At 45.0% G+C, this 25,278-nt stretch overlaps 1 protein-coding gene across 4 annotated transcripts in view; it reads right to left on the bottom strand.

Annotated features, from left to right (window-relative positions):
- The window catches only part of Myo5a (myosin VA), a 128,332-nt gene extending 103,693 nt beyond the window's left edge, over nucleotides 1-24,639 (bottom strand). For 2 of the 4 annotated variants that reach the window (XM_069995387.1, XM_069995388.1), the window contains exon 1: nucleotides 24,421-24,638. In XM_069995387.1, coding sequence (XP_069851488.1) covers nucleotides 24,421-24,447 — 27 coding nt within the window. In that variant the 5' untranslated portion in view covers nucleotides 24,448-24,638. Of the gene's footprint in view, nucleotides 1-24,420 lie in introns of all 4 variants that reach the window. The other 2 variants (XM_069995386.1, XM_069995389.1) reach the window with 2 other exon arrangements.
- Nucleotides 24,640-25,278: the final 639 nt, after the last annotated feature.

Raw genomic sequence — 25,278 nt, 5'->3', positions numbered from 1 at the left:
TGCGACCATGAAAACAGAGCAAGAAAACCTGCTGTAATTGTTTGGGGAAGAGGGGAGGGGAAGGGAAGGTGATAGAAGGGATGAGATTGATTGGAACATATTGTAAACATGAATGGAAATACAACAGCAAAATCCCTCCCCGAATAGTTAACATAAGCTAATAAATAATAGCTGCATGAACAAAAGAGTGAATGAGTCTCAAGTGAATAAATGAATCTCCTCTATAGCACTTAATCTTTTTTTTGTGTGTGTGTGCCAGTCTGGGGCTTGAACTCAAGGCCTGAGCTCTGTCCCTGAGCCTCTCTGTGCTCAAGACTTGCGCTCTACCATGTGAGCAACAGCACCACTTCTGTTTATGTGGTACTGAGGAACTGAACCCAGAGCTTCATGCATGCTAGGCAAACACTCTACCACTAAGCAACATTCCCAGCCCAGCACCTCATTTTAAACACAGATAAGCATCTCTACCAGGCTAGTTAGCTGCTCCTGGGAGAAAACAGAATCTTAGTATTTACCTCTCCTCTTCCTTGTATCAGAAAACCATAGCAGCAATATTGAGCTAAATTCAGCCTCCCCTACCTACCCACTTCTTCCTCCATCCCCACCCAAGTCCTGACCATTACTCCTGCTGCTGCTAGCAACACTCTTGGTCAAGCTTTCCCTTTCCAGTCACTATTCAGCAGCCTTAGTGATCTTTTCTGAAATGACCACCTGACAGACCTTAGAGAATTTGGCACCTGTGTTTTGGAGATCCAGCCTCATCTTCTAACATTTACTACTCTACCATTGTTCAGCTAACAACAAATAAAATGTGCTGGGCACTGGTGGCTCGCACCTGTAATCCTAGCTACTCAGGAGGCTGAAATCTGAGGATCATGGTTCAAAGCCAGCCGGGGCAGGAAAGTCCGTGAGACTCTTATCTCCAATTAACCACCAGAAAACTGGAAGTGGCACTGTGGCTCACGTGGTAGAGCACTTGCCTTGAGCTGAAGAGCTGAGGGACAGCGCCCAGGCCCAGAGTTCAAGCCCCACAACTGACAAAATAAATAAAATAAAATAAAGCAAAATGCATGAATCTTAGGAACTAGAGTTTCTACAGACTTCAAATAGGTGTGGAGGAATGCCAAGTTAAGACAGAGAGAGGGTCAGGCATGAAAGAAGCTATAGAAGAGAATGGTAAATAATTTAATTCACTATTAACTCTAAGCCTGAGTGAAAACAGTAGCCTAGTCAAACTTAAAACTATAAAGCTCACTTGCCTAAATGAAACAGCATTTCCCGACAGGGCGGGGGGGGGGGGGGGTTACCGAACATGTACAGACATGAAGGAACCTGGGTCACTAACACTGACTCCCATTTATATCACCTGGGCTACCTGTTCCTCGGCCCAAAGCTTCAGGAATCTCTAGGATTTTGCTCAAGCAAACACCATAAAAACTATTTCACCAAAACCCACAAATTCTGCTTTGCAGCACTGATATTTTCAATGCTTTTATAATAAGCTAGGCGACAAGACTGCAGTGTTTGTTATATTTAAAAGCACAAACAGAGGCTGGGAAGGTGGCTCAGTGATAGAGTGCTTGCCTTGCATGCCTGAGGCCCTGGGTTCGATTCCTCAGCACCACATAAGCAAAAAGAAAAAACCCAGAAGTGGTGCTGTGGCTCAAGTGGTAGAGTGCTAGCCTTGAGCTGAAGAGCTGAGGGACAGTGCCCAGGCCCAGATTTCAGGCCCCACGACCGGACCCCCCCCCAAAAAAAAAACCCTAAAAGCACAAACAGGGATGGGCAGAGTGGCTCATGCCTGTAATCCTAGCTACTAGGAGACTGAGATCTCAATTGGAAGGCTTTTGTAGCAAAGTCCATGAGGCCGGCACTAGTGGCTCACCCCTGTAATCCTAGCTACTCAGGAGGCTGAGATCTGAGGATCATGGTTCAAAGCCAGCCTGGGCAGTTAAACCCATGAATTTTTTTTTTTTTTTGGTTGGTCCTGGGGCTTGAACTCTGGGCTTGGGCACTGTCCCTACACTCTTCAGCTCAAGGCGAGCACTGTACCGCTCGAGCCACAGCACCACTTCCAGTTTTCTAGTGGTTTTATTGGAAATAAGAGTCTCACGGACTTTCCTGCACAGGCTGGCTTTGTTCATTTTTTTTTTTATTTAATTTTATTTTATTTGTGAACATACTGTACAGAAGAGTTACAATTACATGGGCAGGATAATGCGTACATTTCTTACCAAGCATTGCAGCCTTCTCCTTTGTTTACCCTTCACATCCCTTCCCAGCCTCCCCCCTCCCCCCAATCCCAATCCTTCTCCTTCCCCCCTTTTCCCCCCCCCACGGGCTGGCTTTGAACCGTGATCCTCAGATCTCAGTCTCCTGAGTAGCTAGGATTACAGGCGTGCGCTATCGGTGCCTGGCTAGCCCATGAAATTTTTTTTTTTTTTTTTTTTTTTTTGTCGGTCATGGGGCCTGAACTCTGGGTCTGGGCGCTGTCCCTCAGCTCTTCAGCTCAAGGCTAGCGGTCTACCACTGGAGCCACAGCGCCACTTCCGGCTTTTTCTGTTTTTGTGGTGCTGAGGAATCGAACCCAGGGCCTCATGCTTGCAAGACATGGACTCTACCGCTGAGCTACCTTCCCAGCCCTAGCCCATGAAATTCTTATCTCCAATTAACCGCCAAAAAAACTGGAAGTGGTACTGTGGCTCACATGGTAGAGTGCTAGCCTTGAGCTGAAGAGCTCAGGGAGAGTGCCCAGGCCCTGAGTTCAAGCCCCATGACTGACAAAAAAAGAAAGAAAGGAAGGAAGGGAGGGAAAGAAAATTCCATGAAACTCTTACTCCAATTAAGTAGCAAAAAAGCAGGAAGTAGAGGTGTGGCTCAAGTGGTAGAGCACCAGCCTTAAGTGAAAAAGCTCAGCAAGAGTAAGAAGCCCTCAATTCAAGCCCCAGCACCAGAAATAAATAACAGATAAATATTAAATCATATGCATGCTACCTGCCCAAAATGATAGGGACCCCGCAACCACCCTAAAGCAAGAGAAGAACACAGAGGAAATGATGTGAGACAACTCCCTGCAAGACTACACCCTGATGATGGGAAGCTGGCTACTAGAAGCAGTAACTATCCAGGAGGAGAAATGGTCAGAATTTAAGCCTTGCTTCCCTCTACTGTGGCAGCTCCATGGGTTCAACGCTATGACTAACAGTTGCATCTGGACTGAGACTGAATGGTAGTGGTGGGATTCTTAGCAGGATTAAGAGGACCTGACCAAAAATGAGAGTTGTCAGCTTATATTTTAGATTCTAAAAGTCTTATAGTTCACTATGTGAGGATGTGAACTTTTGAGCAAGAGCTACGCCAGGCATCAATGCTGACTTAGAGAGAGAAATGCAGTACAAGCAAGCTGAGCTTCTGCAGAAACTTGTGCCTCTGCCTGTTTTAGGGATGGCTAAGGAATCCTGGAAGTGACTTGATCACACCCTTCCTATAGCTCAACACAGAGCTCTTTGGAAGTATTCCACCTGTAAAAACTGCTGAAGGATGTTATTTCCACTCATCTCCTCTATGCTGGCTTTCCACTTCAAAATTGAGAGTTTATGAATGTTTTTCTTAAGGCATACAAAATTAGAAGCCAGCCGGGCGCTGGTGGCTCACGCCTGTAATCCTAGCTACTCAGGAGGCTGAGATATGAGGATCGCGGTTCAAAGCCAGCCCGGGCAGGAGAGACCGTGAGACTCCTACCTCCAATAAACACCAGAAAACCGGAAGTGGCGCTGTAGCTCAAGTGGTAGAGCGCTCGCTTTGAGCTGAAGAGCTGAAGGACAGCGCCCAGGCCCAGAGTTCAAGCCCCATGGCCGACAAAAAAAAAAAAAAACAAAAACAAAAAACAAAATTAGAAGCCAGGTACTGGTGGCTCACACCTGTAATCCTGGCTTTTCAGGAGCCTGAGATCTTAAGATTGAGGTTCAAAGCTAGCCTGGCCAGGAAAATCCCCAATTAACCACCCAAAAACCAGAAGTGGAATCCTGAGTTCCAACTCTAGTACTTCAAAAAAAAAAAGAAGAAGAAGAAGAAAAAGTGATTAGCGATTTCATCAAAAAGACCTAATTATGCCTGGGTACTGATGGTTTACACCTGTAATCCTAGCTACTCAGGAGGCTGAGATCTGAGGATCCAGGTTCAAAGCTAGCTCGGGCAGAAAAGTCCTCAAGATCTCCAATAAACCACTAGGAACTCGGAAATGGCACTGTGGCTCAAGAGGTAGAGTACTAGCCTGAGCTGAAGAGCTCAGGGACAGCGCCCAGGCCCAGAGTTCAAGCCCCACGACAGACTAAAAAAAAAAAAAAAGACCTAAGTATGGGGCTATGCAGGTTTCCACTGGCTACAATTGTTTCCATAGGAGAAACAGAATATAATCAGAACTCATCAGTAGAATTGTAAGAACATAACTCACTCAGCAAAAACCCAGCTCATTCAGCAGGATACTTAGAGATGTAGGCATAATAAAGAGGAAGAAGCTGGACAGCTTTCAGATGCTCGTGACCACAAGGGAGAGAGAGGAGTCAGGGTGGTCAGGGTGGTCTGACAGAAGACAGAAGCCAGACTAAATGGAGACAGATAAAAATGGGGTAATTGGGACCTGTGAGTCTGAGAAGCTGGACACAGGAACCAGCTCTTTATTTTCTCCCTTTGGCCTAGACATAAATAACCTAAGTAAACCAAGATTCTTTGACTCTATCTGTCCTTCCTCAGAGGATCGCATGGAAGAAACCCTGAAATGAGAGGGAGGAGGACTTGTGGTGGGCTTTTTGTGAGTGGCCTTAAATCCATTCCTGTCGCTGACAAGAAGAGAAAATACCCAGAGTCTAAAATAGACTCCATATCTGACTCCATCCTCTCCGCCCACCCGCCCCGGGGATTCCAGTATGACAGAATTTGCAAAGAAGTGTCACCAATTCTTTGTCTTTTCTTAAGTATTCTTTTTATTTTATTAAAAATATTTTCAGTTTTTGCTTTATATTTCTCTTACTTTTAATTTCATTTACATGTTTCTCTTGATTTTGTAAGTCGCTTTTTATCCCATCCTTTTCTTCTTCCTCACATTTCTTTCCAGTTTTCTTTTATTCAACCTTGTACTCGGCCCTTTCCCTGCCTCTTCTTTATTTCACGATTTGATTATGTTACCTTTATTAATAGTGTACGTCATAGGTTAGTCTACATTAGTTTTGCCATTTTCTTTTCCAAGGTTGCTGGTGGTACAGTAGCTGTCTTTGTCTGTTGCTGTTGCATCTGGTTTGTTTTGGTGGTGTTGCTGTTGCTGTGCTTTGTTTTCTTGTCTCTGAGAAGTACAGGGGTTGAACCCCCCAAGAGATGGCTGCTCACTTAGGAAAGCTACCATATCAAACCAGAGGAGAGATCCATCCCAGCTAAGGGACAACTGAACAACACAAACAATTTGAAAAAACACGGCAGTATGACAGCTCACAAATTCATAACCCTCAAGAACTGAATCCAGAAATATCCAATGACAATGAACTCAAAAGTACAGTCTTCAAAAATTATCAAAATCTCAAAGAAGATTGAAATAATCAGTTGAATGATTTAAAAAAATAATAGAAGACTTGAGAATGTCAAGTGCAAAGGCTCATGCTTGTAACCTTAGCCACTCCAGAGACTGACATCAGGAGGATCACAGTTTTCAAAGCCAACCTAATCATTTTATTTATTTTTTTTTTTGTCGGTCGTGGGGCTTGAACTCTGGGCCTGGGCGCTGTCCCTCAGCTCTTCAGCTCAAGGCTAGCGCTCTACCACTTGAGCTACAGCGCCACTTCCGGTTTTCTGGTGGTTTATTGGAGATCGGAGTCTCACGGTCTCTCCTGCCCGGGCTGGCTTTGAACCGCGATCCTCAGATCTCAGCCCCCTGAGTAGCTAGGATTACAGGCGTGAGCCACCAGCGCCTAATCATTTTTTATCATCATAACAGCTAACCTTTTTTAAATTTAATTTTACTGTCAAGGTGATATGCAGAGGGGTTACAGTTACATGTATCAGGTTGTGAGTACATTTCTTGTTGAACTGGTTACTCTCCCTTATCCTTTGATTCTTATTTGTTTTTTGTTTGTTTTTTGAGATGGGGTTTCACTGTGTTACACAGGCTGGTTTCAAACTTAGAGTCTCTAGCAATCATCCCATATTAGCCTCCCAGGTAGGTTGGACTACAAGCATGCATCACCATACCCTAAGTATCTTCTGATTTCAGTATTCTCTTCTAAATCAAATATACTATCTGGTTTGTTTGTGTTTTTAATCACAAAATATGGAGAGGCAGAGTTAGATAATGAGATAACTTTTCATAGCTAAGGTATACCTGTATCACTACTAATGATTTCCACTACTAATCAATCTTAAACAAATACTGAATTTCCTAATGCTTTAAATTGTTCATCAGCTTAAAACTAACGATCTGTGAATGACAAAAAGAAAAATAAAAAGAGAAAACACTCAACTTTAAAAGGAAACTAAGAGTCCCTCTGCAAAAGATTGTCAGGTGATGAATCATTTCTAATATCCTAAAATGCTTTAAGGGTATTTACTAAATCTGAACACAGAGCATTTTCACAAATACCACTGGAATGAAGTGGACAATTAAAAGACTCCTAGAGCGTTCGCATTTTCTGTCACATGAGTGAAGGCGCCTGTTTAAAAGAAGTCAGTTGATCTCCACAAGAACTCTTATTAGATCATGGGATATTGAATTCTAGAATAACAAGGTCCCTTTTAAAAACCTCATCCTACTAGTACCAACCAACACTACTGATAAGAGACAAAAAGAAAACTAAACCATAACAGACAGTCAGCTTTTCCTTTCTGGAGATTTATTAAGTAACTTGTTTTATGGACATCACCCATACGAATACAAATACCACAGTAATACCATACTCATGAAGCTTTAAGTAGCATACCTAGGAAGAGTTTTAGGTAGATTGTTTAAAAATGGAGGTATGACTCAGTTGGTAGCACTAGTCAATGAGTGAAAGCACCAAGTACTGAGTTCAAGTCCAGGTCTTAGACCAAAAATAGAAAAGAAATAAAAATAAATAGCACAGAAAGCTGGGTACCAAAGACTCAGGCCTGTAATCCTAGAACTCAGGAGGCTGAGATCTAAGGATCAAGTTTCCATGCCAGCCCAGACAGACAAATCTGTAAATCAGTGAGACAATTATCTCCAATTAACCAGCAAAAAGCTAGAAGTGGAGGTGGAACTGGCTAACCTGGTAGAGCACGAGCCTTAGGCAAAAACACCAAGTGAGTGTTCAAGACTCTGAGTTCAAGCCTTAATACCAGAAAAAAAAAATGCAATTTTAAAATGGACAAAAGGGGCTGGGAAGATGGCTCAGCTGAAGAGCTGAGGGATAGTGCCCAGACCCAGAGTTCAAGCCCCATGACCAACAAAAAATAAATAAATAAGGGGTTGGGAAGGTGGCTCAGTGGTAGAGTGCTTGCCTTGCATGCATGAGGCCCTGGGTTTGATTCCTCAGTACCATATAAACAGAAAAAGCTGGAAGTGGCACTGTGGCTCAAGTGGTAGAATGCTAACCTTGAGTTGAAGAGCGGAGGGATAGTGCCGAGGCCCAGAGTTCAGGCCCCACAACTAAATAAAATAAAATAAATAAAATGAAATGGATAAAAGACTTGCCATTTCTCTGAAGATACACAAATGGCCAATAAACACATGAAAATGGATTCAACATAATTAACAATTAAGGAAATGGAAATAAAAAACACAATGCAATACTAGTTCATCCCATTAGGATGCCTACTATTTTAAGGGAAAAAAGGGAAATAACAAATAGACCAAAAAAAAAAAAAAAAACCCAGAAAGAAAGAAAATAGACCAGATGTAGTGACTCACGCCTGTAATGCCAGCTACTCAGGAAGGAGAAATTAGGAGGATCTTGTTCTAGGCCAACTCAGGCAAAAAGTTAGCTAAACTGCACACTTCAACAATCTAGCGGTGGTGGTCCATGCTTGTAATCCCAGTAATACAGGAGGCAAAGGTGGGAGGACTGTGGCCTGAGGCTGACTCTGGGCAAAAGTGTCAAACTATCTGATGAATAGCTAAAGCAAAAAACTGGAGGCATGTATTAAAGTACTTGCTTGGCAAGCCTAAGGCCAAGTTCAGAGATAGATAGTAGACAGATCAAAATAAGTGGACATGCATATATATGGTTCTATATATCTGTGTGTGACTTTAAAAAAAAACAACTACATTTCTACCAATGTCATAATATTTGGTCACCACGGCATTGTATCAACCCAGATAATTAGATAGCTTTTGCTCAGGGAATTCTGCCAGTATTAGTACCTGAGAGGCGGGTGAATGGACATTATGCCATGTGCTTTTGAGTGGAATCTCTAAAGCAGGGTATGTCACACTGCAAGTCTCAAGATCTGGCTTGATGTTTCTAGACACCAAGATGTGCTCTGTGGAGCTCTTCTTACCCAAGTGCTACAAGTGGAAAATGTCAATCAAGTGAAAGCGAAGCCATATCCTCAGGATATATGAAGGCACTGGACTGAGCTGGGTACAGGTGGCTCATAACTATAATACTAGCCACTCAGGAAGCTGAAACCTGAGAATTCAGGTTTGAAGCCAGCGTGGGCAGGAAAGTCCATGAGACTCTTATGTTCAATTAACCACCAAAAAGCCAGAAGTGGAGGTGTGGCTAAAGTGGTAGGGTACTAGTTTTGGGGGGAAAAGCTAAGGACAGTGCCCAGAGGCCATGAGTTCAACCTCAGTAGGCAGTGTGAATGCAAATGCACATGCGCATGCACGCACACACGCACACACACGCACACACACACACACACACACACACATACACAAACACACACATGCAATAAGCCACTAGATCCAGCTATCAATTTACAAAGCAATACAATAAACTATTCTGTGGTAATACATCCAACAAAAACCAGAGGAAACCCTACAGGAAAAAACTCAGTTTCTTCAACAAAGATTACTTTCATGGAAAAAATAAATAAAAAGAGAATCAGTGAATAATGGGGTACCCTAAAAAAAGGTGCAATACTTTAATCCTGATTCAAAAAAGGAAAAAATGCTTCTGACCTATTATGAATATATTTTAGATATCGTAATGGCATACTGTGATACTTTTTTTTTTTTTGGTTGGGCTTGAACTCTGGGCCTGGGCACTCAGCTCTTCAGCTCAAGGCTAGTGCTCTACCACTTGAGCCACAGCGCCACTTCCAGTTTTCTGGTAGTTTATTGGAAATTAGCCCAGGTTGGCTCTGAACCACAATCGTCAGATCTCAGCCTCCTGAGTAGCTATGATTACAGGTGTGAGCCACCGGCACCTGGCTACTGTGGTACTTTTTGAAATGCAATGCTGGAGAACTCTGACAAGGGACCCTTAAGACTGTAACAGGTTTGGTGACTGAGTATGAGGGCTCATAGGACTGAGTACACAGCAGTATCCATGGCTGAAAAGAGCCAAATGAAAACAGCCACACAACAAAGGGAAAGCACCAGGGGGATATGTCCAGAAGAGAGGAGACACCAGCTCCAGGAGTCTTTTCTCCTGGACCCACACAGGATGGGCAAGTTGAGACAATGCTTCCTAGAGACTCACTGCCTGTTTTTATTGAAGGCTGGTTACACAGTCATACTCTGTCCAGCACAGGCCAAGACTATAGCCTTCTAGAAGGAAAACAGGTGTTCGGCATAAACAATATGGCATGGACACAAAGCTTAGGCACCCTGCCCAATCCCATGTTCCCAGAAGCCAGCCAAAAGCCAGTCTTGTAAACAGCTCTAGGGAGGCTGAGGCAAGAGTCTCAGAGTTTAAGGCTAATCTGGGCTACATATCAAGATCTTGTTTCAAAAAGAAGTCAATGAATCTGAATGATTACATGACAAGTACATAAAATGAATAGGAAATACCAAGAGAGACAAATAAAATAACACAGTAACATGGTAAGGTAAGGAGAATGCATGATCTCTAGAGTTAGGCTGAGCTTTTCTGAGGCCATGTGCTTTCTCTCTCCCAAGGTGTCTATTAATAAATAACTTTTCATTTATGCTCCTTATATTAATACTATCATCATACCTAGCAACACTGTATTTCAAAACGATCGCCCTATCTTTCTTTTTCTCTCTCCTCTCACCCTTATCCTCCTATCTAGAGGATATCTTTCCTGTCTCTCCTTGATTTTCTCCACAGAACTAAAAACCAAACCCTATGCCAACAAGATCAGCCTGACTAGCTAAAGAAAACAGTAAGGGGAAAATACCAGGCTTCTTTTTCTCCTAAATAACCTATTGGGCAACATTGCCTGGCAAGGTCAAACTGCATTTAAAACAAAAATGTGACAGTTCTAAAAAAAAAAAAAGCAATAAAAATAAGCTATTTTTAAATCAGGACAAGCCAGAATTCACAGGGTTCATATGCACTGCTCTCTTGAAAACTGACACTAGCCTCTTGCCAATGTTTCATGTCTGTAATCCTAGCAACTCAGGAGGCTGAGATCTGAGAATTCCAGCTCAGGCAGGAAAGTCTGTGAGACTCTTAGCTCCAAGTGACCACAAAAAAGCTGGAAGTGGGGCTGGGAAGGTGGCTCAGTGGTAGAGTGCTTGCCTTGCACGGATGAGGCCCTGGGTTCGATTCTTCAGCACCACATAAGCAGAAAAAGCCAGAAGTGGTGCTGTGGCTCAAGTGGTAGAGCGTTAGCCTTGAGCTGAAGAGCTGAGGGACAGCGCCCAGGCCCAGGGTTAAGCCCCACGACCCACAAAAAAAAAAAAAAGCTGGAAGTGGAGCTGAGCCTTGAGCAAAAAAGCTAAGGGCCAGTACCCAGGCCCTGAGTTGAAGGAAGGAAGGAAGGAAGGAAGGAAGGAAGGAAGGAAGGAAGGAAGGAAGGAAGGAAGGAAGGAAAATGGTCACCAACAGCAGTCAGACAGCAGCCTCAAAAGGAAATGTGAATAGCACTCTCTTGTCTGAATGATTCAGGCTGAGATCAGAATCATCAAATGAGGACTGTAAGATAAGTTACATCAATAGTTTAAAATGGTCTCCTGTGAACAAGCAGTGCCATTTGCTTTCTCTGGTCTCCTTAAAAAAATAAATAAAGAGAAAGAAGCAGAGAAAAGCTTTCAAGCCTTTTAATGAGACTGTTATTGCATTAATTATTTGAGGTAGTTTCTGTTTCCTGAGCATTAATTAGCATGACCCTTCTGCTTTAAGCTCCAGCAGCAGGTGACGTCACCACCACTGTGGGGGTGAAGGGGGGAAGGGAAGGTAGCTGCTTAAGGGGTCACTAGCTAAAGTGAGGCTCTCTTAGAAGCTGTTTCAGGCTATGGCTACCACTTCCACATCCATTCAATCTATGAAAATTAAGATTTGAAAAACCAATAGCTATGCAAATTGAATAGGAAGACAGAGCCTAGCTTTGCTTTGTGTTTATTTTTTCTTTTTTCCTTTTTGCTGGTCCTGGGTCTTGAACTCAGGGCCTGGGCACTGTCCCTGAGCTTCTTTTACTCAAGACTAGCACTCTACTACTTGAGCCACAGTGCCACTTCTGGCTTTTTCTGTTGTTTGATGTGGTAGTGAGGAATTGAACCCAGGATTTCATGCATGCTAGGCAAGCACTCTACCACTAAGCCACATTCCTGTTCTTGCTTTGTTTTTGAGACAGGTCTTACTGTTGGACCATACACTCTGGTCTCAAGTGATCCTTGAGACTCAGCCTCCTGAGCAGCTGGAATGATAGGTGCATGCCAGCACACCTGGCTAGAATATAGAAGATGTTTAACTTTGAGAACAAAATCATTTTATGAAACTCAGTACAACATACAAAGGGTAGAGATTTCAAGCCAGTCTATAAGTTGGTTAAAAGGCCTTGAGTCAGGTGTCTATGGCTCGTGAGAGAGGAGGGTTGTGGTTCAAAAGCAGTGCAGGCAAGAATATCTCTGAGACTCTTATCTCCAAGTAACTAACAAATAAACAGATATGGAGCTGTGGCTCAGGTGGCAGAACAATAGCTGTGAATGAAAAAGTTAAGGGACAACACCCAGGCCCTATGGTCAAGCTTCAGGAGCAGTGCACGCGTGCGCACACACACACACACACACACACACACACACACACACACACACACACACACACACACAAATTTGAGGAAGGGGGCAGTCTTCAGATTTGAGCTAAAGGCCTTGAACATGCTCAGGTTGCTTGCTTGTCTGGTGCTCTACTAGTTGAGTCATGCCCCAGTCAGTCCTGTCCCAGACGCTTCTTAAACACACTCTCGTGAACCCTAGCTCCAAAAGACAAATAAGTCGGATAAGGTCTACAGGCAGTGACTAAGGAGGTAACTTCTACCTGGTCCACAGATGAGTATACCTTCCCAGAGACAAGGCACCACTCCAACCAACTCCAGTAGACACCGCCTGTGCCCCAGGGAGAGGGGACAGCTGCTGAAAAACCTGGACCCTTAAGACCAGTTTCCTAGACCCATTTCAGACATAACTTTGTAAGAAACATTTATAGTATTTGCAAAAGGGGCAAGGGATCCTTGAAATACATCACACATTACCTTTCATGTTTAAAAGATCTGAGTCTTAGATCTCAAAGGCTATTTCCCACATTACTTCTCTTAAATCTGTGGGGGAGGGGGGGCAGGTTAGACTGGGGCTCAGGGCTTCTCCTCGTCAGGCAGGTACTCTTCCCACTAAGCTACATCTCCAATCTTTTTATGTATTAGCTATTAGTAGTAGTAGCAGCAGTATGTGTGTGTGTGCGCACGTGTATGTGTGCACACACATGTGTGCCAGTCCTAGAACTTGAATTCAGGACCTCAGCTTGAGCTTTTTGGCTCAAAGCCAGCATTCTACCACTTTGTGTGATTGCTCTATTTCCAGGTTTTTGGTGGCTCTGTGATCTTCAGATCCTGAGTAGCTGGGATTATAGGCATGAGCTACCAGCAACTGGCTTGTGCTGGTTACTTTTGAGATATGGTTGCACTTCCTGCCCAGGAATGCACCTAGACCACATCTGTGTAGTTCAGGCTTCCCGTGGTAGCAGGATGACAGGCAGGCACCGCCACACCCAGCTCTCTCTTGAGAAGGGGACCTCGTGAACATTTCTCCCTCCTGACCTGGCTATCTGTCTCCCAAATAGCTATTATGACAGGCACAAGCCATCAGGACCTAGCTTTCTAAAAGAACACACAAAGGCTTTTGGGACTCTTCAGTTTAAAGGCAAACTTCAAAAACAAAATCAGAAGTAATAATCATAGAAACTGGTTGAGTAGCATATGACTAATTCCTGCACTATAATACTCTGAAGCCATTAAAAAGTAGTCTAAAAGCCAAGCATGATGGCACATGTTTGCAATCCTAGCACTCGGGGAGGCTGAGGTAGGAGGATTGTGAGTTTGAGGCGAGCCTAGTCTACACAGTGAGAACCTATCTCAAAAAAATATGTAGAAGGATATGCATTGGCATGTGAAAATCTTCACACTCGTCTACTATGAGAAAACAGTCTGACTACAAAATAGTATGCATAAAACAAACCATTTTGGTAAAGGGACTATGCACAGATAAAAAGAGACTAGATCCCCCTCCATACATCACCTTTATAATAACAATAAAAGAATTTTTTTTTTTTGTCAGTTGTAGGGCCTGAACTCTGGGCCTGGGCGCTGTCCCTCAGCTCTTCAGCTCAAGGCGAGCGCTCTACCACTTGAGCCACAGCACCACTTCCAACTTTTTCTACTTATGTGATGCTGAGGAATCGAACCCAGGGCCTTATGCATGCAAGGCAAGCACTCTACCACTGAGCCAATTTCCCAGCCCCAATAACAATAAAAGAATTTTTTAAAAAGAGATTAGATGGACACAAATGTGAGAATGGATACACAGGATCTCTGAGGTTAATGAATTACCATTCAATTCTCTTTTGCATTTCTGAATCTCCCTCTTCTACACTGGACACTTATTATATTTACACTATTTTTGCAATGTGTTCTTTTTTTTTAAGGAAATATCTTCCGAAGTCATTTTGCAAGTCATTTCCACCTATTATTAGTAAAGGCAATGGAAAATCTTCCACCATAGAAGCCTCTCAGTTATGTTTTCATCTACAGACAGCAGTTTTTCCAGTTGCTTTTTTAAAAATAGCAAAATGAATTCCTGGATCATGCACCAGGTCTTCTCATGTATTTTATTAAAGTGAGATATTAAGAAAAACTGTAGCCAGGTATTGGTGGCTCATGTCTATAATCCCAACTACTCAGGGCGTTGAGATCTGAGGATCAGGATTTAAAGTGTAAAAGCTAAGGGAGAGCACCCAGGCCCAAGTTCAAACCCCAGTACCAGCATATACACATACAAAAATAAATAAATTTGTAATCCAATAATTCTTTCTGGCCCAGATTCTTTATATTAAGGAAAAAAACTGGAATAAGCTCTTAGGAGAGGATCACAAAGGCTCAATAGTTATGTGAATATGATCATATAAAATAATGTTTATCGCCGGGCGCTGGTGGCTCACGCCTGTAATCCTAGCTACTCAGGAGGCTGAGATCTGAGGATCGCGGTTCAAAGCCAGCCCGGGCAGGAGAGACCATGAGACTCCTATCTCCAATAAACCACCAGAAAACCGGAAGTGGCGCTGTAGCTCAAGTGGTAGAGCGCTCGCCTTGAGCTGAAGAGCTGAGGGACAGCGCTCAGGCCCAGAGTTCAAGCCCCACGACCGACAAAAAAAAAAAAAAAAAAAAAAATAATGTTTATCAAAATGAACTCCAAGCCGGGTGCTGGTGGCTCACACTTGTTACTCAGGAGGCTGGGATCTGAGGATTGCCATTCAAAGCCAGACCAGGCAGGAAAGTCCACAAGATTCTTTTCTCCAATTAGCCACCAGAAAACCAGAAGTGGCACTGTGGCTCAAGTGGTAGAGTGCTCACCTTGAGCTGAAGAGCTGAGGGACAGTGCCCAGGTAGTTCAAGACCCACGACCAAAAAAAGAACTCCAAGAAATCGGGACGGGGAAAAAAAATGGGTAAGAGGAACAAGGATAAAACTGATCAGAAAAAACAAAAAGTTTAAGACTGTGGAAGATCACATTTTTTAAATGAATTTATATATTTCCATTCCAAAAGGAGTTCTCAAAACAAAATAAAGCTATTGAATACCAGAATATATCTCCCAGAAGTGGGACATCTGGTCACCCTAGCCCTGAGGCAATGCATATTTAAAAGTGCTACTTTTAAAACAAAATGAATGTGAGCATCCTGCCCAAAATATAAATTGGAATTTAAAGCCAGCTGTCAGTGAGTGGTTCACACCTCTAATTCTAGCTACTCAAGAGGCTGAGATTTGAAGATCATAGTTTGAAGCAAGCCCAGGTAGGAAAGCCTGTGAGACTCTTATCTCCAATTAACTGCTAAAAAAAAAAAAACAAAAAAGTCAGAAATGGAGCTGTGGCTCAAGTGGTAGATTGCTAACCTTGAGCAAAAAGCTCAAGTACAGTCCCAGGCCCTGAGTTCAAGTGCCAGAACCAGCACAAAGCAAACAAACAAATAAATAAATGCCAATTAATCTCAGGAAGATTCAGATTCTAATGCCCCAAACTGACTAGAACAAGATTTACATACAAAGATGTCCAGCATGGCACATGACTTATAATAGTGGATATAAGTTATACTTTCAGATGCTGGAATGCTATGCATCAATTAAAAGTATTTCAGCCAGGCACCAGTGGCTCATGACTATAATCCTAGCTACTCTGAAGGCTGAGATCCTGAGGATCATGGTTCAAAGCTAGCTTGGGCAGGAAAGCCCATGAGACTCTTATCTCCAATTATGCACCAAAAAACTGGAAGTAGCACTATGGCTCAAGTGATAGAGCGCCTTGAGCTGAAGAGCTGAGGGACAGCACCCAGACCCTGAGTTCAAGCCCCATGACTGACAAAAAAAAAAAAAAAGTATTCCACTGAATATACACACACACACATACACACACTTATTTTTTGCTGGTCTTGGGGCTTGAACTCAGGGCCTGGGCACTGTTTCTGAGCTTCTTTTGCTCAAGGCTAGCACTCTATCAATTAAGCACAGCGCCACTTCTGGCTTTTTCTGTGTATGTAGTACTGAGGAATCGAATCCAGGGCCTCATGCATGCTAGGCAAGCACTTTACCACTAAGCCACCTTCCCAGCTTTCACTGAATACTTAACCATGCAAAGAAATCTTACAATATATATTGTTTTCAAGCACTAAAGAATTATTACATAAGGAAATACATCACATTTTTCTTCTCTTTTTAGTACAAAATTTAGTCTATATTAAACATGATCAATTATATAAATTTGTTAGTATATAACTTATTAAATATAATTTTTTTGGCTGGGAATGGTGGTACATGTCTATAATCCCAGTTGTTACAAACAGGAGGCACAGATGGTAGGATCACAGGCAAAAGAAAAATCCAATCTGAAAAATAACGGAAAGCAAAAAAAGGACTATAGACATGGCCCAAGTGGTACGGCACAAGATCCTGAGTTCAAATTCCACTATTACCCACCAAAAAATAATCATTTTAAAATGTATTACCATCATCTACATAGATGAAATACCTAAAGTAAATCAGGGGTGGTGATGTCACTCAGTAAGATAACGCTATTTGGAAGATCTAACTAGTCTAGCCTAACTAGTTTAAAAACTAGTAGCATATATAAAAGTATTAGCTTGAAACACATGTGTTCACATGCACAGAAAATGACTTCTTCAAGTCATAAGAACTTCCTATTAAGATACCAAACCCAGCAAGCTGTGGTGAAACAGAAGAACACAGATTTGAGGAAGTAAAATATACTCTTGGCTGAGGGCAGGTTTATCAGCCCTATAATACTAGCTACCCAAGATGCTGAGATCAGAGAATTATGGTTCAAAGCCAGCCCAGGCAGAAAAGCCTGTGAAACTCTTATCTCCAATTAACTACCATAAACCTGGTAGTGAAACCATGGCTCAAGTGGTAGAGTGCTAACCTTTAGGAAAAATGTCCAGGGACAAGACCTAGGCCTGAGTTCAAACCCCAGCATGAGCACACGCATACGTGCACGCGCACACACACCTCAAGTTTGAGTTACAGAGTAGCAATTTATTCATTAGTAATGTATTTTATTCCAAGGTAGCTGGAGGCGAGAACAGAGGAAACCACCTGCAATATGAACAAGGAGTGACTTGGACAGGCAAAGGGAAGGAATAAGAAATGTTGTGACTGCTGGGTGGCTCACGCCTGTAATCCTAGCTACTCAGGAGGCTGAGATCTGAGGATCACGGTTCAGAGCCAGCCCAGATAGCAAAGTCCATGAGACTTTGTCTCTAATTATCCAGCAAAAAGATAGAAGTGGAGCTGTGGCTTAAGTGGTAGAGCACCATCACTGAGAGGAAAGAGCCAAGTGAGAGCATGAGGTCCTGAGTTCAAGCCCCAGTCCTGGCACCAAAAATACCTTCTCTAGAGGGGAGGTACCTTGCGTTTTCCTGGCTATGCAAAATTCTCCCATTCTGCTCATAGATCATAAAAAGAGGAGCAGACTTCAGCCACCATCATTTGTTTGGAGTTGGTGTTAGAGGGAGAGCATTGGGGACTGGCGGTCAGCCATGCCATGCAGTCAGAGCAGGACTCTCAGTCAAGTGCCCTGTCCTCCGCCAGGCATCTGGGTCGAGCACGGTCTTGACACTTCTCTTATTCCTCCCCCACTGCCCACAGGACGTTGTGTAAAGGAAGGGCACATGACTCCCAGAAAGAACTCTTCCTTAGACTCAGAGCTGTCTGATCACATGATCTGCAGATGTTAGGCCGCCTTTTCACCCCAAAAACAGCTGTGCTGAGGATAAAACCAATGTCCGTTAGCACATGAAAGGCAGTGCCAGGCAACCCCAAAAGGCCACATCTGAACCTTGAATCCAGCCAGGACTAGACTTGCAGGCCATGCAGGCAGGTCTGGCTTCCTGTAACTTCCAATTAAAACAACTCTAGCTGGTAAACTGTTCAATCTGATCAAAGAAGGGTATTCAGAATCACCCAGGTCTTGAGTATTTATGAACTACAATTAGGCAGATAAAAGAACTTTAGAACTTGAGGTGATATATTTTTCAAAACATAACACTTTGCATGGACAGTAGAAATTCAATTAAAGCAACATGCATTTATTTATTCCAAGCATCTTCTCTCAGCTAAACTGAGATTTATAAGCAACTACTACTCCTTTTTTGTGCTTGGACTGGGGCTTGAACTTTAAGGTCTCAAGCTGTCACAGCTTTTTCTCTCAAGGCTAGTACATTTGACACAATTTCACTTTCCCGCTTTTGACTGGCTAACTGATCTGTCCGCTCAGACTGGCTGCTAACTGCAATTCTCATACCTCAGCCTCCTGAGTGGTTAGGATTACAGGTATAAGCTCCAGTGCCAAGCTAACATCTACTATTGTTGAAGCTCTTCTTCATCTTTCTAAACTACACAGTTCTACCTTTTTAACATTTTGCCTCTTTCCTGCCCTGATCATTTTATTTCTCATGTGCTGGAATTTCCCTATCAGGTATATGTTTGTCAAAAAATATTAACCATGGGCTGGGAAGGTGGCTCAGTGGTAGAGTGCTTGCCTCGCATGCATGAGGCTCTGGGTTTGATTCTTCAGCACTACATAAGCACTAGCCTTGAGCTGAAGAGCTGAGGGACAGTGCCCAAGCCCAGAGTTCAGGCCCAACAACCCACAAAAAAAAAAAAAAATAACCATACACCAGGACTGCTGACCACTATGCTTGTGTTTTATAATGTGAATAAAGATAGACAAAACCTACTTTTGTGTGCCCATTCTCCTATTCCATCCCCCCTTTTTTGTGACAGTCCTGAGACTTGAACTCAGGACCTGGGTACTGTCCTTGAGCTTTTTTACTCAAGTGTTAGTACTCTTACCATTTGAAGTACAGTTCCATTTCTGGCTTTTTGGTGGTTAACTGGACATAAGAGTGTCAGAGGCGGGGCTGGGAAGGTGGCTCAGTGGTAGAGCGCTTGCTTTGCATGCATGAGGCCCTGGGTTCAATTCCTCAGCACCACATAAGCAAAAAGGAAAAAGAAAGCCGGAAGTGGCGCTATGGCTCAAGTGGTAGAGCACTAGCCTTGAGCTGAAGAGCTGAGGGACAGCGCCCAGGCCCAGAGTTCAGGCCCCACAACTGGACCAAAAAAAAAAAAAAAAAAAAGAGTGTCACAGACTTTCCTGCTTGGTCTGGCTTCAAATCTCAATCCTCAGATCATTTCATCCTCCGGATTACATGCGTGAATTACCAGCACCTATTCCTCCCCCCATTTTTTGGCCACAGCAAAATGTCAGGACAAAGAAGGATCTCAGAACACTTAGCAATGAGTATTACACATATCCTTTGATTTCAATCATGTTTAGAGACATTAGTTTGAAATTGAAACATAATTATATCATGCTGAAATTGTACAATAGGCAGCTGGGCATTGATGGTTCCAGCCTGTAATCCTAGCTACTCAGGAGGCTGAGATCTGAGGATTGTGGCTCAAAGCCGGCCAGGGCAGGAAAGTCCGTGAAACTTTTCTCTCTAATAAACCACTCAGAAAACTGGAAGTGGCGCTGTGGCTCAAGTGGTAGAGCTCTAGCCTTGAGCTGAAGAGCTGAGGGACAGCGCCCAGGCCCAGAGTTCAAACTCCACGACTGACCAAAAAAAAAAAAAAAAAAAAGTACAATAGGCAAAAAATCTCTGTTGTCTTAAGAGATGATCATCAATACAATGGTTATAAATTCTATGTAAGGGGGCTGGGAAGGGGGTCAGTGGTAGAGTGCTTGCCTTGCATGCCGGAGGCCCTGGGTTCGATTCCTCAGCACCACATAAGCAAAAAGAAAAAAGCCGGAAGTGGCACTGTGGCTCAAGTGGTAGAGCGCTAGCCTTGAGCTGAAGAGCTGAGGGACAGCGCCCAGGCCCAGAGTTCAGGCTCCACGACCAGACCCAAAAAATAAAAAATAAAAAATAAATTCTATGTAAGGAGGATGGAGGTATGGTTCAGAAGTAGAGTGCATTAGCAGAGGCTCTGAGGTTTTGAACCCAGTATCAAAAAAATACTAAACTGGGCACCAATGCATCATGCCTATAATCCTAGCTGCTCAGTAAGTGGGACAGGGAACTATGAAATAAACCACCTAAAATCCAGCCAGTCACCAGTAATTCATGCCTGTGATCCTATCTATTCAGGTGGCTGCGATCTGAAGATCACATTTTGAAGCTAGCCCAGGCAGGAAAGCTTGTGAGACTCTTATCTCCAACTAACTAGCAAAAAGCCAAAAGGGAAAATGTGGTTCAAGAGGTAGAGCAGCAGCCTTGAGCAAAAAAACTACGGGACAAAAAAAAAAAAAAAAAAAAAAAGCTAAAAGTGCCAGGAAGGTTGAAACTGTCTAGCAGTAGCCACTCCCTTTAGAATTAGAACTTGGTTCTCGGGGCTGGGAAGGTGGCTCAGTGGTAGAGCGCTTGCCTTGCATGCTCGAGGCCCTGGGTTCGATTCCTCAGTACCACATAAGCAAAAAGAAAAAAGCCGGAAGTGGCGCTGTGGCTCAAGTGGTAGAGCGCTAGCCTTGAGCTGAAGAGCTGAGGGACAGCGCCCAGGCCCCGAGTTCAGGCCCCACGACTGGACCCAAAAAAAAAAAAAAAAAAAAGAACTTGGTTCTCTAACCATTAGATGATATAGACAGACCTTTCACCATTCAAGATTCTGTAACTCATTTCAAAAGCAGCCAAGCCCTGGAGGTTGATGCTCCTTGGGAGAATGAGATAGGGAAGATCATACTTTAGGCTAGCCCAGCTTTCCCTCTCCAAGAAAAAGTTCATGAAACCCCTTCCTGACAATAGCTGGACATGGTTGCATGTCTGCTATTCTAGCTTCACTAGGAGGCTTGAATAGGCAGATTGCAGTTTCTGAGAGCTTCTGTGAGCTTCTGAGTAAGAAGTGGAGACACTGTTTCAAAAATAGGTTACAAGAACCAAGCCAGGTGCTGGTAATTCACACCTGTAATCCTTTCTACTCAGGAGGCTGAGATCTGAGGATTGAGGTTTGAAGCCAGCTCAGGCAGGAAAGCCCATAAGTCTCTTATCTCCTTTAGAAGTGGAAAATCAAATGGTAGAGCACTAGACTTGGGGGTGGAGGGGGGAAGCAGAGGAAGAGCACAATGCCCTGGAGTTCAAGACAAGAAATTGAACAGTTTTTCCTGCCCTCACTGCAACAGCAGCGAATTTGCATTACATATCAAAATCTGCCTTTAAGGTCTCATGACATTTTTTAGAAAGGGCATTTTTCTTCCAGATTTGCTCATAATGCTGAATACTGTCATGGCGGTCACCAATCCATCATTCTTCGTAATCTACCCCCCAGAACTTCCTCCCCAGTACCCTCTGCAATGAGAAGATAGGCTTGCTTACTAGTGCTAGTACTTCTAATGGCTGCCCTGTTCCTCTAGTAGTCACTACTCCAGTTCACTGGAATTGTTCCAACCTTCCCTTCATCCCGACGCATTCCCTAATTTCTATTAATAAATCCCATCCCAGCTGTCAGTTGGTTGCAGTAACAGCAGGTTATCGATGCCCTTGGAGAAGTCACAGCAGGGCAAGAATATAAGAAACAGACGGTGAAGTGCCTTCAGGGAAAAGACTTTCCATAGTTAGAAACTCTCAGCAGGGTATAATAGCCCATGCCTGTAATCCCAGCACCTAAGAGGCTGAGGCAGGAAGGTTGCAAGTTTTAGACAAGCCTGGGTTACATGGTAAGACCCATCTCAAAAAGAAAAAAAAAGGGGGAGGTGGGAGAAAGAGGAGAGGGAAGGAAAACTGTAAGGAAAAAAAAAAAGGGTGGGGGGAGGCTAGAGGCATGGCTGCCTAGCAAGCTCAAGATAGGGAGGAGGAAGAATGAATCCAAATTAAGCAGAGTATCTGGCACTACGGATGCTCAATAAATATTCCTGCCTGTCATTAGGCTGATGCCCATTCACAGAAAGAATCACAATTCACAGAAAGAATCGGCCAATTACCAGACCATTCCCAGGTGCACATGTATTCTAGGGAAAGGCTCCTTAAACCCCACCTTCAATGTTGCTGACTATACCAGTCTGCCCTTCTAATGACTAACATGAATTGTACTATAATAAACAGAAGCCCAAAGCCTTAACAATTAAAAATTGCAACATTTTTTTCCATTTCCTTCTCACAAAGTATCTTGGGGGAAAGACAAGGGCAAATCCAACAATCAGACCCATCCAGTCAATGGGTGAAGCCTACAATTAGCAGCTCTGAGGTGGATTGCTCAACATTGGTGGGAAGACTACATAAAGGAAGTAGGAAATGAATGCTTACAGACATCTATCTCTTACATGAAGATAACCTCAATATCTACCCCATACACTCACATTGATTACATGGGTTACTATTTGTAAACCAAGAGAACAATAGTACCTGCCAAAGAGTAAGCACTATATAAATTGATAAAGTAACTTTTCATCCATTTCCTGGTGCAGTAATTTGCATATTAGGAGATCTACAATGCCTGGAAAATTACCAAGTTTATTTTACAGAGAAATTTTAGTGGCTCATGTCCTAAATCTAGGGCCAGAAGGCGCTCCTAGAGAAGGTTTCAGGCAAGCTACTCAATTCATGGATGAAAAAATTAATGATATATCAAGCTACTCAATTCATGGATGAAAAAATTAATGACATATCTCACATTTGCATGGAAATTCACAGTTCACAAAAAGCTATCACAACTATAATTAAGTTTGGTCCTCACAATGGCTTGTAAGGGATGCAGCTGGTGTAATTATATTTACAGGTAAGAAAACTGAACTGGCAGAGGTTAAGTGACTTGCCCAAGGTCTAGGGTAGAAATCAGATCCCTTGGTACCCAGTCTAGGCTTCTTTCCTCTATGCAGCAAATTGGGCCCTTGGGCTTTCTTGGCTCACCTTATTTAAAAGAAGCAATCAAGGGGCTGGGAAGGTGGCTCAGTGGTAGAGTGCTTGCCTTGCATGCATGAGGCCCTGGGTTCAATTCCTCAGCACCACATAAGCAGAAAAGGCCAAAAGTGGTGCTTTGGCTCAAGTGGTAGAGCGCTAGCCTTGAGCTGAAGAGCTGAGGGACAGCACCCAGGCCCAGAGTTCAGCCCCCACGACCAAAAAAAAAAAAAAAAAAAAAAAGAAGCAATCAAAGCTGGGCGCCAGTGGCTCACATCTGTCATCCTAGCTACTCCCAGCCTCGGTAGGAAAGACAACAAGACTCTTTATCTCCAATTTAACTGGCCCAAAAGAAAGCTGAAAGTGGAGAGTCATTGGCTCAAATGCTAGAGCACTAGCTAGCTCTGAGTGGAAAAGCAATGGGACATGACCCTGGCCTTAAGTTCGAGCCTCAGTACCAGCACATCTATAAATGAATGAATGAATGAATGAATGAAGCAATAATTCCAGGATGCTAAGTACAGCTACTGCTGCAACCGTGAACTTGAAAAGTGAAGTCGATTGTCTTCCGTGGAGTTTGGAAATCACAAGCAGTGGACACATGTGTCTCCCTATCACACAGAAGTTATTTCTTTAAAAACAACAACAACAAAAACAAAAACAACTCCAAGATGACACACCATCCCATCCCCTCCCTCCCCCACGCCCCCACCCCACCCCCAGCCACTGAGACAAAATTGCAGAAGAGTCCTTCCCCAGGGGGACCGCGCGCTCCAAAAGATGCCCGTGTGCGATTATACCGAACCCGGGGTGGGGGGGGTGGGGGTCGGTGGACGACAAGGAAAAGCTACCACTTCCCTTTAAAACTAACACCCCCGCCCCCCCACCTCCCCCAAAGAAAGATCTCTCCTCAACCCCCTCCACCCCTCCCCACCCCACCCGTGTAACCAGGCTGTGGAGACCCACACGCAGGCAGGCGGCCTCCAACCCAGCAAGCAACGCCCCAGGAGTGGCATCCAGCCCCGGGCTGCATCCTTGGGCCGAACCCCGCCGCTGTGGGGGGGGGGGGCGGCCACGCACCAACCCCAGATGCTATTTGACGCACGTGTTCTTCCCCCCCACCCCCACCATCCAGCAGCCCGGGCAATGGAGACCCGGGGGGGGGGAGAGGAGGGACAGGGACGGTGCCTCCATCAGCCTCCTCCATCCAGCCTCCGCCCTCGGGCCGGGATGCTTCCCTCATCAAACGCCTCTCCTCCCTCCCCCCCGCACCGCACCCCTTCCAGGGGCCAGGACCGGGGGTTATGAACTGCGGGGTTCGGGGATCGCCCCCCCCCGCCCCGCCTCACGCCCTCCGCGGGCTCCGCGCCCGTCCCTCGGCCTGACGCCCACCGACCTTTGTGTAGAGCTCGGACGCGGCCATGGCGGGGGGTCCCCCTTGCGGGCCCAGGCGCCCCCCAGCCTGGGCGGAGGCCGCACCTCGTTTCGGGGCCGCTCCAGAAGCTGCTCCGCCCCCCCCTCCCGGGGGAGGGGGAAGGTGTGGAGGGAGATGGGGAGGGGGGGGAGAGAGAGAGGACCGCGGCGGGCGGGACCGGGCGGGGCGTCAGGGGCGGGCGGCGTGCGGGGTCCTCGCCATCACTCCCGGGCTCGTCAGCCCGCGCCGCCCAGCGAGCGCCCCGTGGGCCCGGAGTCCGCGCTCGGGGTCGGGGCCACCGCCGCCGCCTTCGCCGCCTTCGCCGCCGCCTCCTCAGCCGCCGCCGCCGCCGCCGCCTCCCGCGATGCCGCCGCCTTCGCCGCCGCCGCCGCCCCTGTGCATTGTGGGAGCGGGAGGAGGCTGCGCTCGGCGCGCGCCGCTGCTCGGGACTGTGCGGGGCGCATGCTGCTCCCCGCCCGCCCGATGGCTCCGGGCCTCTGGACGGCCAGCTGGGCCCGCGCCCAGCTCCACACCTTCCCCTACACACTCCTACCCTGAGGTATGGACACCCCCAAAGGAGTGCAGCACCTCCCTCTCCAACCCCCAGGAGAGTGTGGGCGCCGTGTCACTGACTGTCCTCGCGTCCGGGTGACCCTCGGGCAGGTCCCAAGCGGGAGGGGGGAGGGTCCAGGTAATCCGTGCAATCCAGGGGAGACCTGGAATTCGGGGTGCAATGGTCACCAAGGTCATTCACTCCCCACCAGATCTAGAGAGGGTCATCTCATGAGGCCAGAGCAGACTTAACTGCACCATAAAACAAGATGGCCCCTGAGGACACCA

The sequence above is a fragment of the Dipodomys merriami genome, unplaced genomic scaffold, assembly GCF_024711535.1.
Source record: "Dipodomys merriami isolate MVZ:Mamm:240054 unplaced genomic scaffold, mDipMer1.0.p SCAF_48, whole genome shotgun sequence".
Lineage (NCBI taxonomy): Eukaryota > Metazoa > Chordata > Mammalia > Rodentia > Heteromyidae > Dipodomys > Dipodomys merriami.
This window is presented reverse-complemented; position numbering and strand designations above follow the sequence as displayed.